Consider the following 12952-nt stretch of genomic DNA (forward strand, 5'->3'; position numbering starts at 1 on the left):
TTTTTTTTTTTTTTTTTTTTTGCTTGGGGCGGCAGAAATGCTGGAGCTGGCCCTGACTCCTGCAGATCTCTATGGAGGTGGTGATTCAGTTTTACAGAGTTTTAAGTTCCACAGGGCTGAAGCTAAACCCTTGTGCAGCTACTAAACCCCACAGGACTAGGTAGCTTAGCTTCAGGCTTCCTTGTCAGGGCATTCCTAAGTTCTCAGTGCTGATGTTAAGTTCCTATAGCACTGAAGACCTCTGGTAGGCTTGAAGGTACTGATTATCTGAAGCCCCACTTTTATGTAACTTTTTGAGTGTCCTCTATGATCTTAAAAAAAAAAAAGATCAGGGTTCTATTGTGTTGAGGAACAGACATCAACAGTGATGCAAACGTGGTTATTAATAATTTTATTATAATTGTATGTAGGTTTAGGTTATTACATACTTGCCTTCACCTTTAGTGAAGATAAGGAAATATTTCCATTAATTTCATACACATGATGAGTGAAGAATGATCATTTGCGTACTTATTAAAAATTAATCTGGTTGCTAACTAAAATGTTCGAGCTAATTAAAGAAATTCCTAGGAAAGCAGAGAATCATCACCAAAAGCGTCAAAGGGGGTGACATCTGTTTAGCCATGAAACCATATTTGTTGCTTCTAAATGTGTTTACACAGATTCTTTATCTCATGAAAACATTCTTAGGATATTTATGTTTTAGAAAGAGACCTGATTATGTAAAAGGACATAAGGATGTTCTTTATACAGGATATAATACCTTTCCAGGCTACTGTACCCCTTTCAGTAGTCTAATTTGTCTTGTGTACCTCCAAGTTTCACCTCGCTTAAAAACTATTTCTTTACAAAATCAGACATAAAAATACGGAAATGTCACAGCACACTATTACTGAAATATTGCTTACTTTCTCATTTTTAAAATAAATCAATTGGAATATAAATATTGTGCTTACATTTCAGCATATAGTATATAGAGCTGTATAAACAGGTCTGTATGAAAGTTTAATTTGTACTGACTTCACTATTGCTTTTTATGTAGCCTGTTCTAAAACTAGGCAAATACCTAGATGACTTGATGTACCCCCTGGAAGACCTCTGCGTACCCCCAGGGATACATGTACCCCCGGTTGAGAACCACTGTGATACCAAGGATGTGTTATCAGAGCTCTAAACTGAGGGCAGGTCTACACTACCTGCCTGAATCGGCGGGTAGAAATCGACATCTCGGGGATCGATTTATCGCGTCCCGTCAGGACGCGACAATCGATCCCCGAATCGACGCTCTTACTCCACCAGCGAAGGTGGGAGTAAGAGCCGTCAACGGGAAGCCGCGGAGGTCGATTTTGCCGCCGTCCTCACAGCGGGGTAAGTCGGCTGCGATACGTCGAATTCAGCTATGCTATTCGCGTAGCTGAATTTGCGTATCTTAAATCGACCCCCCCCCCGTAGTGAAGACGTAGCCTAAGTCATAGAAGTGGACGTCTTTACTCCTCCTCTTTGCAAAGAGATAAGCCTTAGTTTAAACCCACAAAAAGAATTCTGAAAATATTCTTAGTGAAAAAACAGATTTCTTTTACAGGCACTTTGAAGTTTCATTCTTCAAACTTCAAGGGTGGGAAAATTATGGTTTGGAAATATTTTCCAGATGATATCGATTACTTGTATCTAACTTGGGGTTTGTCTTAAAAGTTCTCCCTCAAATGTTTAAGATGGTATAAGCTTCCTTTGAGATGTTTATTTGCAAATATTTTCTATTGAAATGTAAATACTTCATATAATAACAACAGCCAGATACCATTGTTATGTGAATAGTCAGATGTTTTATATATAAATATAGCAAGGTCTTTTAATGCTATAACTGATGACTAACACAAGAAGCTATTTAAGTATAAAATAGTTATATTAATTGGGGAAATAATTAGTTATCCGATAATGAATCAGCAACTCCTTATTCAGAAATCCCCTCATGGGAATTTGTGCTGACAAGGTTAGCATTAACTCCTGCCAAGTCCCTTTTCCATGACGTTGACCTCCCCATGAAGTTTTGGAGGGAGGAGGATGCAGGTAAAAGGAAGACACTTCCAGTTTGGCTGCTGCAGGGGGAAGAGTTGGGAAACAGTAGGGAGAAGCTGTCCAACATATGAATATCCTGAAATCCATTGGATTTCCCTGTAGATCCTGGAACATTCATGCTATTTAAGGAGGAGAACTCCTCCTAACCTGCAGGGCAGCAAACCCATCCTCCCACCCTCCCAAACAGGATTCTTGGATGTCTTTGCAATTGTCAAGTCTTGGAGTTTTCCATTAAACTTTTCTATTTTTTTTTTTATTTTTCCAAAAACCACTAACAATTTATAGTCTACAGAAACAAGAAACGATAGGCCAAATCTTAACTGCCGCTCTTAATGCTAATTCAGGGATGTGACCACCACTATTTTAGTCAGATGGAGTTCTTACTGTGCCCTAGGGGACACCACAAGACAAGCATAATACTTATTTTATTAATTGAATAATTGATATCATTTAATTATCAATTTTATAACTAAAGAAAGGAAAATAAAAGAAAAACAGAGCACTAGCTAGTAGTGAATAATGGTTACTTCAGTTATAATCTCTTCTGTGTGTCTTTCTATGGAGAGCTTTCAACAGATTATACCTTAGAGGGGGATCACTCTTCTCTAGGTAAAATAAGACCAAAGTACATTAATCCCAAAATAAGTAGTAAATCCTGCTTCTGTGCATCTGAGGTGAAATCTTCACTGCAGAGTTAACTAGAGTGTAGATAACTCAAGTTAACTTCTCTCAAATTAGCCTAGATTGAGTGAGAGTAGTCACACTGCAAAATAACTCTTGAACTACACAGTAATTGTATTAGCAACACAGAGTGATTGTGTTTGCAGCTGACAAGTTGTGCTCACTCATGTTGTAGACTATGCCCTTTGACTGGTAAAAACATCACCATTCTCGAGTTAAGGGTTTGTGTGTATGGATGGGACTTGAGTTGGGGCAACACTTGAATTACAACTCAAGTTAACTTTGCAGTGAAGGCAAGCCCTGAGATGTCTCTTCCCCAGTATTTTCGGGCTCACTATGACAGGATTCTCACTAATCACATCTTTGCTGCCCCACATGGATGAAGGGATGATATTGCCCTTTATTTCCAAAGACTACATTAACCAATACATTCTCATGAACTAAATGCACTTGAAAGCCACACAGAAGTTGCAATGAGTAAAAAGACTATTTTGTATTTGAAAGCCACAGCAAGGAATGCCCTTGGTCAAAATGTGGATGTAAAGAACCAAAAGTCAAACTCTGCCTTTGGATTCACATAATAAATTCCCCTTGAAATCAGTAGGCTGTACGTGCAAGTATATGAGAGAATATTTTGGTCCTACAGAAAGTCAAAAGTATGGAATAATAGCAGGCCATATCTGGTTTGGTAACACATTGCTTAGAGATCAAAACCCCAATGTGCAACCAACCAATAGTGCTATATTAAACTGCACTTAGGTCATGCAAACACCTGCAAAGATCACACACGAGTAGATCTTCAAAATTTTAGCAATTTGCTCTCCAAAGTGTTTTTCTGGAGGCTAAGCTTTTTTTTTTTTTAGAGTAATTAAACTATACCTAAAAACACAGTGATTTCACTTAAAGCATTTCTTCCATTTGAAAGATTCTAAGTGCAGCCAAAGTACTAATCATATTTTTTCATTTTTTAAATAAGTTATGGATGAACTGATACAGCAACAGTAAGGATTGCATTAACAAAGAGCAATGCCTCCATGCAGTCATTCAGTAAGACTGGTGTCCTAGGGTTCAAGAGAAGCAGAGGTCTCTACATCCCAGGACATCACACCCCTTATCCCACCAAGTTCTTCATATCATCATTCATAATGAGACAAAAAATTTCAAATGACTAATTATCAGCACCTGGCATTCAAACAGTCATGCATGTACATCTTCCTCTAGTTCTTTAGAATTTATAGAATCAGAAGATAATACATTATTAGTTTTAAAATAATTATTCATCTTAACAATACATTTGCATCTGGCCATTCCTACTGCATAATATTTAGTTTAAAAAAATGAAACACATTAGGATCTTACCTATTGTTTTCTTTTTGTTTACTGTACTGTCTGCCTTATGTCGTTTCTGTCATGAAACAAAAAAAAATAAAAAACATTTAATTACACTCAGGAAGATTCCACATTAGTAACCCATGTGCTGAATGAACAAGGCAAAAACTGGAGGAGCAAAGAACAAGGCAGAGAACTCTCTCTTGTCAATTAAATTAGATCGTCTATGCTGTTTTATGCACCTTTTTGCTTAGAATTACAAAAGACCGATATCGACTTTTTGCATCTAAATTAGGAGGTGGTATTCACTATGCTGAAAATGTACCACTTATACTTTGCTCAGTAACAACAGATAACAAGGCAAGGTAAAAGCTGCCTCCAAAAATGCAATGAGAACAAGTGAATAATTCTACATGATGTGTGTTGCCTACACATATTCTATGTGTAATTTGTCCTAGCATTATGTATTCAAAGCTTCTTAAAATACAGTAAAAAAACTGACATAATTAATTCAAGAGCTGACAGGAGACAGACCTTTTGACTACAATAACCCTACTTTCCTGGAATCCTGTAATACTTATTTTACAAAACAGACTGCTCACCTGAGCAGGAATTTTTCTTCCCCTTGTATTTGTTAATATTTCATCTACACTTGCCAAGTGTCAGAATTTGTCTGAAAGGCTTTGTCTTAAGTTACTTTACAATCGTAGGGTGCTGAGTACATTTATACCTAACTAAGAAAGCAAATGAGGGTGCCTTTCTAGGTAGGGCGTGTGGATGAGAATGCTAGGAAATACCATTTTGAGAAAGGATGGGAGAAAATCCTCTTACCTCCATTTTTAATTTTTTCCATATCCCTTCCCTGTTTACCATATGTCTGGAATGGAAACTTTTTCTAACTTAGTTCACTTAGCCGCAGGACCTCAATTTGAGTCAGCAGCTTTGAATGTCAATTAAAATAGTTGGTATTGTTTTGTCTGATGTGAGAATATACGGGTCATTGTCACAAGGTAGCTGGTCCCTGCGGATAGACTGAGCCCAGCTCCCCTTGGACTGGAGCAGATGAGCCCAATCCAGTTCATTAAAGAAGACTTGGGCTACACCTGGGCCTATAAAGGGCTGCTAGTAGGCAGCTGAGGGAAGGAAGGACTGAGACAGCTGAGCAAAACCATGCTAACTCCGGTGGTAGGTCCCTGGAGCAAGGGGGCCAGGGGCTGAAGGAAGCAACCCAGCGGCTGCGGCTTCAATGGGTCCATCTACACAGCAAAGAAAAACCCTCATCTGGCCCATGCTAGCTGACTCAGGCTCGCGGGAGTCAGGCTGTGGAGCTGTTTTATTGCTATGTAGATGCCCAGGCCCATGCTCTAGGACCTGTGGGGTGGGAGGGTCCCATTGTTCAGGCTCGCGACCGCCCAGAAGTCAACACAGCAATGAAACAGCCCTGCAAGCCTGAGTCCGCTGGCATGGGCCAGCCATGGGTTTTTCTTCGCTGTGTAGGCATTCCCAGAAGGGGAGCAGAGCTGTTGAAGGAGGAAACTGCCAGGAACTTGAGTGCCAGAGACCCCTGGGATGGGTGGCTTAGAAGCAAGAGGGCCAGGTATTGATTTAAGATGGTCTTCTGTTTGTTTGGTAACCTTTGTTATAATAGAATTATAAACCTCCTTGACAGAGACTGGGCGTGGCAGTACACGCTTGGAGCTGGGGAGCAATAGTGTCCCCCGGTGACAATCATCCTTTACATTGTCTTCCAATCTGCTTGTCAGGAAAGGTCTCTTGGCTACTGAATTTACCTACATTTCAAAGGCAAAGGACTAGATTATGCTGGCTTACTACAAAAGAAAGTCAGTTCTGATTAGGGATGTCTTTTTATTTGTCAGATGAAAAGGGGATGTTGCTTTCAGTTTGCCTTTCTTTTTGGCAGAGATTTATTGCTAAGCAAAATGCTGTTTTCCCGAAGTGGAATCTAAATTCCACTGAGGGGCCAACTTCAAAAGATTCAAAGGTTCTGTTCAGAGAAAAATCCAAAATGGATGTGTAACCAAAGTTTATCCAAACACTGGAAGGTTCCCTAGCGATCCATCTCAGTCATGTGCCAACGGCCCTCAATATCTTCCTTCTGATATTCATCCACCAGTGACATTATTGCTAAACAAATGGGCATTTTAATCTCTTTGATAATAAAATGTACAACTATACTTTCTCCTTTTCTTAAAGAAAGGGCAGAATTAAAGGCTCTAGAGACCAGACCTAAGATACTGTTCAGGATGGCAAAATCTAACTTTTGACTACTTAAAGAGAACATACTACACTTGAGTTTAGAGGAAAAGAAAACAGAGAAACAGCTTTTTTTTTTTTTTTTTTTTGTTACCATATGTAATTAAAGATTCAATTTCTTGGCCACAAATAAGCAATTTTGTTTCTACTCAGAGAAGCCTTTGGGCCAAATTTTACAAAGCAGCAGCTAAATTAGCACAAACAGAACTGCACTTAGTTCTTTTTACACATGTAATTTTAGGCAAAGATTTTTTGCACCCTGATCTGCTGGATACAAATGTGCAAACTGGGATACTAAATAGTTAATTGCTCTACTTGTGCAAGAAATATGGAGCTTTGAAGTGTGCAAAACAAAACACTGCAAGCTAAAATTTGGGTATGCAAATTCACATTCTCTGTGGAAGCCAATTTGAAAGTTTGCCCCTTTCTGTGCAATTTTTGTGCTACACGTATTAGAAAGTGAAAAGAGATGAGATTTAGTGAGTGTGATTATTCTTGCAAGCACTGAAAGATATTTATATTTCTCACGCTTCCAATTAAAAATATATGTATAGCCTCTTCAAAATTTGCTTTTCTCAATATGTTTTAAACTTTGGAATTCTCTTTATAAAATAAATTCAAATATTTTTATTATGGGGCAGATTCTCCGCTGATATAAATAGATGAAGTTCCATTTGTTTTAATATTGTGTTTTTGTAACCCAGTTCAAAGTTCATCTGCATTTCCTACTGTACATACGCTTTCACATCAACACACCAGCCCAGATCCATTCAATTATTCAAAACAGACAGCACACCTAGTGAGACATACATATGTTTAATAAAGTACTATTAAATAATGATAATGAGCCGACTCCTGAGGTCCTGTCTCAGGCAAACTCCTCTTAAAGTCAATGGACTATTTACCTGACTAAGGGCTGAGTAACAACTAAGCAAAGATCTCAGGATTTGATCCAACAACGGTTACTGTGTCACTCTTGAAGATGCATTTACTAAAGCTGTATGTGTTTCATTGGTGGGAAGCCTACCTGTTTCCCAAATTAAATAAATTATACTCACATAGTCTTCTATAATCTCTTTGATGCCAGCAACGGTTAGAATAAATAGCAATGGCACCAAGGTGGTATATCTTCCTGTTGGAGAGACATCTGGAATTTGCTGTAAAGGACAAAATAAAACTGTTTTATGCAGCAAATCTATGATTTATATAAGGTAAAGTTTAGAATTTTATGAATGTATCAAGTGAGAAGTGGAACTAGAGCAGCAGCCATAAGGGATGGAACCTTAATCGTCTCAGCTGCACTCTGCCCTCTACCCCACGTATACTGGGGCTTATTCTGACATCATAAACTTTGAGACTATTCAAACAGATCCATTTTCATACCAATTAAAAACAACATGTCAGAGAAATGTTTCCTTCTTCCCCTCCCACCCAAGTGTACAAGTTTCCCCTAAAAATGTATTGGTCAGAGGTGCAGGATGGATCATAGTAAGTCCTGTATCACTGAGATATTCAAGATTCAGGACCAGAAAGGGAAGCATTATAAACAGTAGAAAGTGGAGATTCCCAGCTTCTCAATGGTTTATACGCACTTGCTTACAGCTCTGAAAGGCCCTGAGATACCAGACCTTTAAATCATAGCATTATTTCGCAAAGGAAAGCTATCATAGGCCATTTTCGAATTTCTACAATTCTTTTACTTATACATTTCTCTCTCCCTCCCAGGCCTAGACAGTTGAACTCATGCAGGTGGTGTAAATCAGCAAACCTGCATTTTCTTTATTTACACCAGATGAGTATCTGGCCCATAGTAACTAAGACAACCTGGCTTTACAAGCACATGTATGCAAAAAAGGAAGCTTTTTTAGTCTCTTTGGTTAGTTTAAAAGTAATTTACGGTGAAATTAGCAGCAAGACTTCTTATTAAATTGGAATTTACTTTGCAAACAGCTTTCAAAATCTCCAACTATCCTTTAATTTCCTGTTTAAAGTTATGTACTTCACATTGTGATAATGGTGACTACTTTATCAATTAATCTATTGAGACATACTTGATTTGTTTTTCTTTTAGTTACTTTGTAATTACATTTGAATTTCTTTTGAATCAAAGGTAAAACAATAAAACCATACCTGCAGTAAGGCAATGAAGAGGAAGAAAGCATTAGCAGCTTTTCTAATCTGCTCATAGAGGAATCGAGGTAGAAATGTCACCACACTGTACTTGGCTGTACTGTAGGTTCAAAAAAAAAAAAAAAAAAAAACTTGGTTAAAGGACAGTACTGTAACAACAACAAAAACCCGCAGAAAAATGATGGTGCCTCAAGAGCTAGCAATGACTTCATTGTTCAAAGTTAATATAGGAAGTGGTGGGTAAACATTAAGGAGATGTATAATGTATAGAAATATATTGTACTTCTCCCTTCTGAGGGAGCGCATATTGGACCCTGAAGGCTCGCAGAAAGGCAGGATCTCTGATCATTACAACAAATATCACCTGATGATACAGTCAGAAGACAAAAATTATCTATTTAAAATATCTGTCCAAACTCCAATACTATGGGCAGTTCTCTCTAACACTTACATTTGTACTTCATTAGGAACCCAGTTCAGAAAACCACTTAAGCATGTGCTTATCTCTAAGCATGTGGTTAAGTCCAATTAATACTACATTTGTTATTGTTATAGCCTAGAACTGTTATAACCAGGCTATAGGCTGGAAACTCCACAATGCCATTTTTTTACAGTGATTTTTCAAAGTACAGCCACACTTTAAAGAATTAACAGCTATTTTAATTATGGAAATGTGCCACACAATTTACAATCTGCCTTTTATTTCGTACTCTGAGTCACTTCTTGGCTCAGAACTGACCTAGTATGCTGAACTCAAAGCCCTCGTTGTGAGCACTAAGCTACCAAAAAAAAAATAATAGATAATTTCAGAATTAGCCTTGCTGATCATTTTGTGTAGTGATATCTTGAGGTAATTACACCACAGGAAGAGTAATGCAAAAGGTGATATACATCTAGCCATACGGACAGATTAGGAAGAAAACTCATTTCTCAGATAAATTGTGTCGTTTTCTCTGCTAGCTGTATAATGGACAGCACAAGTAACAATAGATGTTGTGATACAAATGAAAACATGGTCAATTTCAGGAGAAAAGTCTATAAAGCCCAAGACATTATATTGTTCAGTTTTGTAATGAGCCATGTCCCCGTGACAACACAAACCTGGCTGATAGGTGACCAGTGCAAGCATAAACATGAGTACCAAATAGAATTCCTAGGCTCATGAACCTCTACAATGTATAGAGAACTGAAATGGAAATATGTTGGGCCAGATCCTGCAGTATGATGCATTCACTTTGTGCTGCTCGGGCAGTGGAGACTGGTTGTGTTCTGCCCATAAGTGGCCAGTGAAGATTTATCCTTGGAGAAGGGATTTCTCTGTTGGCATAAAGCTAATGAAATAGGTAGAGCTGGCTCCCATACCAGCCACCCCTTCACTCTACCTTAGCAGAGCTCTACTACACTCCACTGGAAGAAGATATCTAGTGGTATAAGCTAGAGTAGCACCTGGGCTACTCTAAGGAATGTCAGGGCCAGACTGGTGCTGAATGAGGGAGCTAGCTGTATCTGGCTCCCTAATGGCCACCTCCTTCCCCTCACAACAAGAAGACCCCGGATGCAGGGGAGAATTCAGCTCTTTGTTTTTAAGTAATAAATTGAGGTAGAGACCTCAATATTAATGCAAAAATTATATTAATACACTATTTTAATATTATGCAATTAAGCTTCCCTGTGCCTTTACTGAAGATTAGTATATATTTATCATTATTCTCATATATATGGTACTTGGAGAAAAGTACCTCACATATATATGTTTTTGTTTATTCAACTGCAGAAAACATTCAAGCTAAGGAGAGGAATTCCAAGGGCTTCTGCTTTCTGTCACCCCAGAGACAAACAAACCAGGACACCTCCCTTTGTATAAAATACCAGTTTGGTACAAATGTAATCCTTGTCTCAAGAAAACACACCATACAAAAAACATTCACCTTTTAGGAAAAGACCTGATTTGTGAAAAGGAATGTAGGGTTACGTTATCAAAGACTAAATCTAGGTGTAAAGTGGGCTTTTTCACCCTCCCAAGAAAAATTTCAGAGTAAACCCACACAAATAATTCTAGAAATATCCTTGTTGAATTTTATAATTACTCTAAAAACTTCACTCAGAAGTATCTAGGAAAAACATGTGTAGTTGGAAATGTTTTAAACCTTTGTTTATTTGTTCAGTTGTGAAACGGCAAATCATTTTGAACGGCATATTTGCAAGTATTTTAACTAAATGCAAAGCACTAAATTAATTTCCTAATATCATTGCTATGTAAATAGTAAAGTGCTCATGTACTAACAGACTCTAATGATCTTGCTAAACTAATTATTGATGTAAGAAGCTATTTAAGTATAGAATATTTATATTAGTGGAGGATTAATTAAATTGGCATGCTTAAATAGCTCCCTCACCCAACTCAAGATGACAAGAAAAATCATAAACTTAAACGACAAAAAAATTAAATAATTACTCAAGGAGTTGTTGATTCTTAAACTAAAGAAGTTCTAAGAATTATTTAATTTTAAACGACTATATTAAAAACTAAAAAGATTTGTAAAAAGAACAGGATTGTTTGGACTTTTTTCTTTAAAAAATTTCATTTCCTGTTGAACTCTAAATAAACTGAAGGACTATGTCAGACAATGGATTGAATAAAAATAAAATGTTAAACTCTAACTTTAAAAGGTTATCTGGGATTTTCCCAACACAAGAACAAAGGCAGTTAGAAAGTGCAGCATATTCATTTAACGAAGAAGCTCCTACACAAAACCCATAAAGGTACTGAGCCCAGTGAAAGGATGATAGCAACCAACTTGGAATCTACACAAGCCTGAAAGAGGTATGTTTTCCTAAATCTTCATGAAAATATAAAGAAGAAGGGTATAAAACTCCAAATGGAGCACCCTTCACACACACACATCTCTGCTACCTTGCTTAAACAGCAAGCACGCCACAACTCATCCTGTCCATCTCTACAAGCAAGCTGCCACAGTCAGATAAGAAAAACAGAGAAGCCTCAAAAGGAAAGCAACCCAAGGAAAGTCTCCCCAGGACTTCAACACGGATTGGTGAGAGGAAGTTAACTAAGACACTGCCAACTGATTAAATTAAAACTCTTCTGAATATTTATTGGGATAAGGAATGCTTTTGTAACTTAAAAATATTAACAGTTTCTCCTGTTAATCACCAAATGGTTAGACCAAATATTCTTGAAGAGGTAACAGGGGCTAAACATTGGTAAACAAAAAAATAGTGGGATTTAATTGTATGTAAGTTTCTTAATATTCATAATTTTCCCATCTCAAAACTGTTCCTTAAATGGCTCCTTTTAAATAACTGGTTTAAATATTTTCTTTGATTTCACAGGACTTAGTTAATATTACTTACCGTACTTTGCCCAATGATCAACTGTTTAGGTTACCAATGATATACCAAACAGGCCCCACGTGCTCTTAAATTCTTTTGTCCAATTATAAACAGTTTAAATAAATTTGGAAAACAGTGAACTTTGGTCTTAACTTACCAGATGAAGAACACCCTCCAGACACAGTCCACTGGCAAAGGCTTAATCTCTCCTAAAAGCTCTCCGCAGGGAAGCATACAGAAGAGATTGTAACTAAAGTAACCAGTTAATCACTTGTATTGTGTCATTTGTGGTTTTTTGTTGAACGTTTTCTTTTCCTTTCTTTAATAATAAAATAGCCCTAGTTAATAACTATGATTACTTTGCTTGGTTTTAATCCTGGCATCCCTGAAGGTATGTAAAAGAACCTCTGTTACTAACATAGTGGGAGTCACATCATCTGAAATAGTCTAATGAATAGCCTGTATCAATAATTCCATCTTTTTACTTTGGTTTTCCCTGATTTGGCAGCAAGAGAAACAAGTAGTAAGAGCTGGCCAGCCACTTCTTGTTTCTCTGGACTAAATGTTTCTAGTAATTTTTAACATAAAATTACTTGTCATCCAACAATTTAAAATTACTCCCTTCTGCCCCACAAAATCTGTGTGTGCTAGTATCATTCTTTGGGACAGCCTGCCCACAGCTGTACTAGTAATGCAGTACTCATAATGCAGCTGCCATCCCCTGGCCCCCTGAAGACTGAGACTATAATCTCTACAAGAGCCAACAGAGTATCTGGGACAAACGGATTATTTTTAACCAGGGGCGGCTCTATGTATTTTGCCGCCCCAAGCACAGCAGTCAGACAGCCTTCGACAGCATGCCTGTGGGAGGTCCTCCGGTCCCGCGCCTTCAGCGTACCCGCCGCCAAATTGCCGCCGAAACTGCGGGACCGGCGGACCTCCCGCAGGCATGCCACCGAAGGCAGCCTGACTGCCACCCTCACGGCAACCGGCAGGCCGCCCCCCTGCGGCTTGCCGCCCCAGGCACGCACTTGGTGCGCTGTTGCCTGGAGCCCCCCCTGTTTTTAACTAGCTGTTTTCCCAGGGAACCAGCTTCTATAGCACTCTTAAT

General features: G+C 38.2%; 1 protein-coding gene across 1 annotated transcript in view; it reads right to left on the minus strand.

The window, feature by feature from the left end:
* The window catches only part of LOC112112818 (phospholipid-transporting ATPase IB-like), a 422105-nt gene that overhangs the window by 386284 nt on the left and 22869 nt on the right, over positions 1-12952 (minus strand). The window contains exons 2-4 of the mRNA XM_026653425.1: positions 8491-8590; positions 7419-7517; positions 4117-4162 (exon numbers count right to left, since the gene is read on the minus strand). Coding sequence (XP_026509210.1) covers positions 4117-4162; positions 7419-7517; positions 8491-8590 — 245 coding nt within the window. The remainder of the gene's footprint in view (positions 1-4116; positions 4163-7418; positions 7518-8490; positions 8591-12952) is intronic.

Source organism: Terrapene carolina, unplaced genomic scaffold, assembly GCF_002925995.2.
Source record: "Terrapene carolina triunguis isolate 2854851 unplaced genomic scaffold, T_m_triunguis-2.0 Scaffold139, whole genome shotgun sequence".
NCBI classification, from domain to species: Eukaryota; Metazoa; Chordata; order Testudines; family Emydidae; genus Terrapene; species Terrapene triunguis.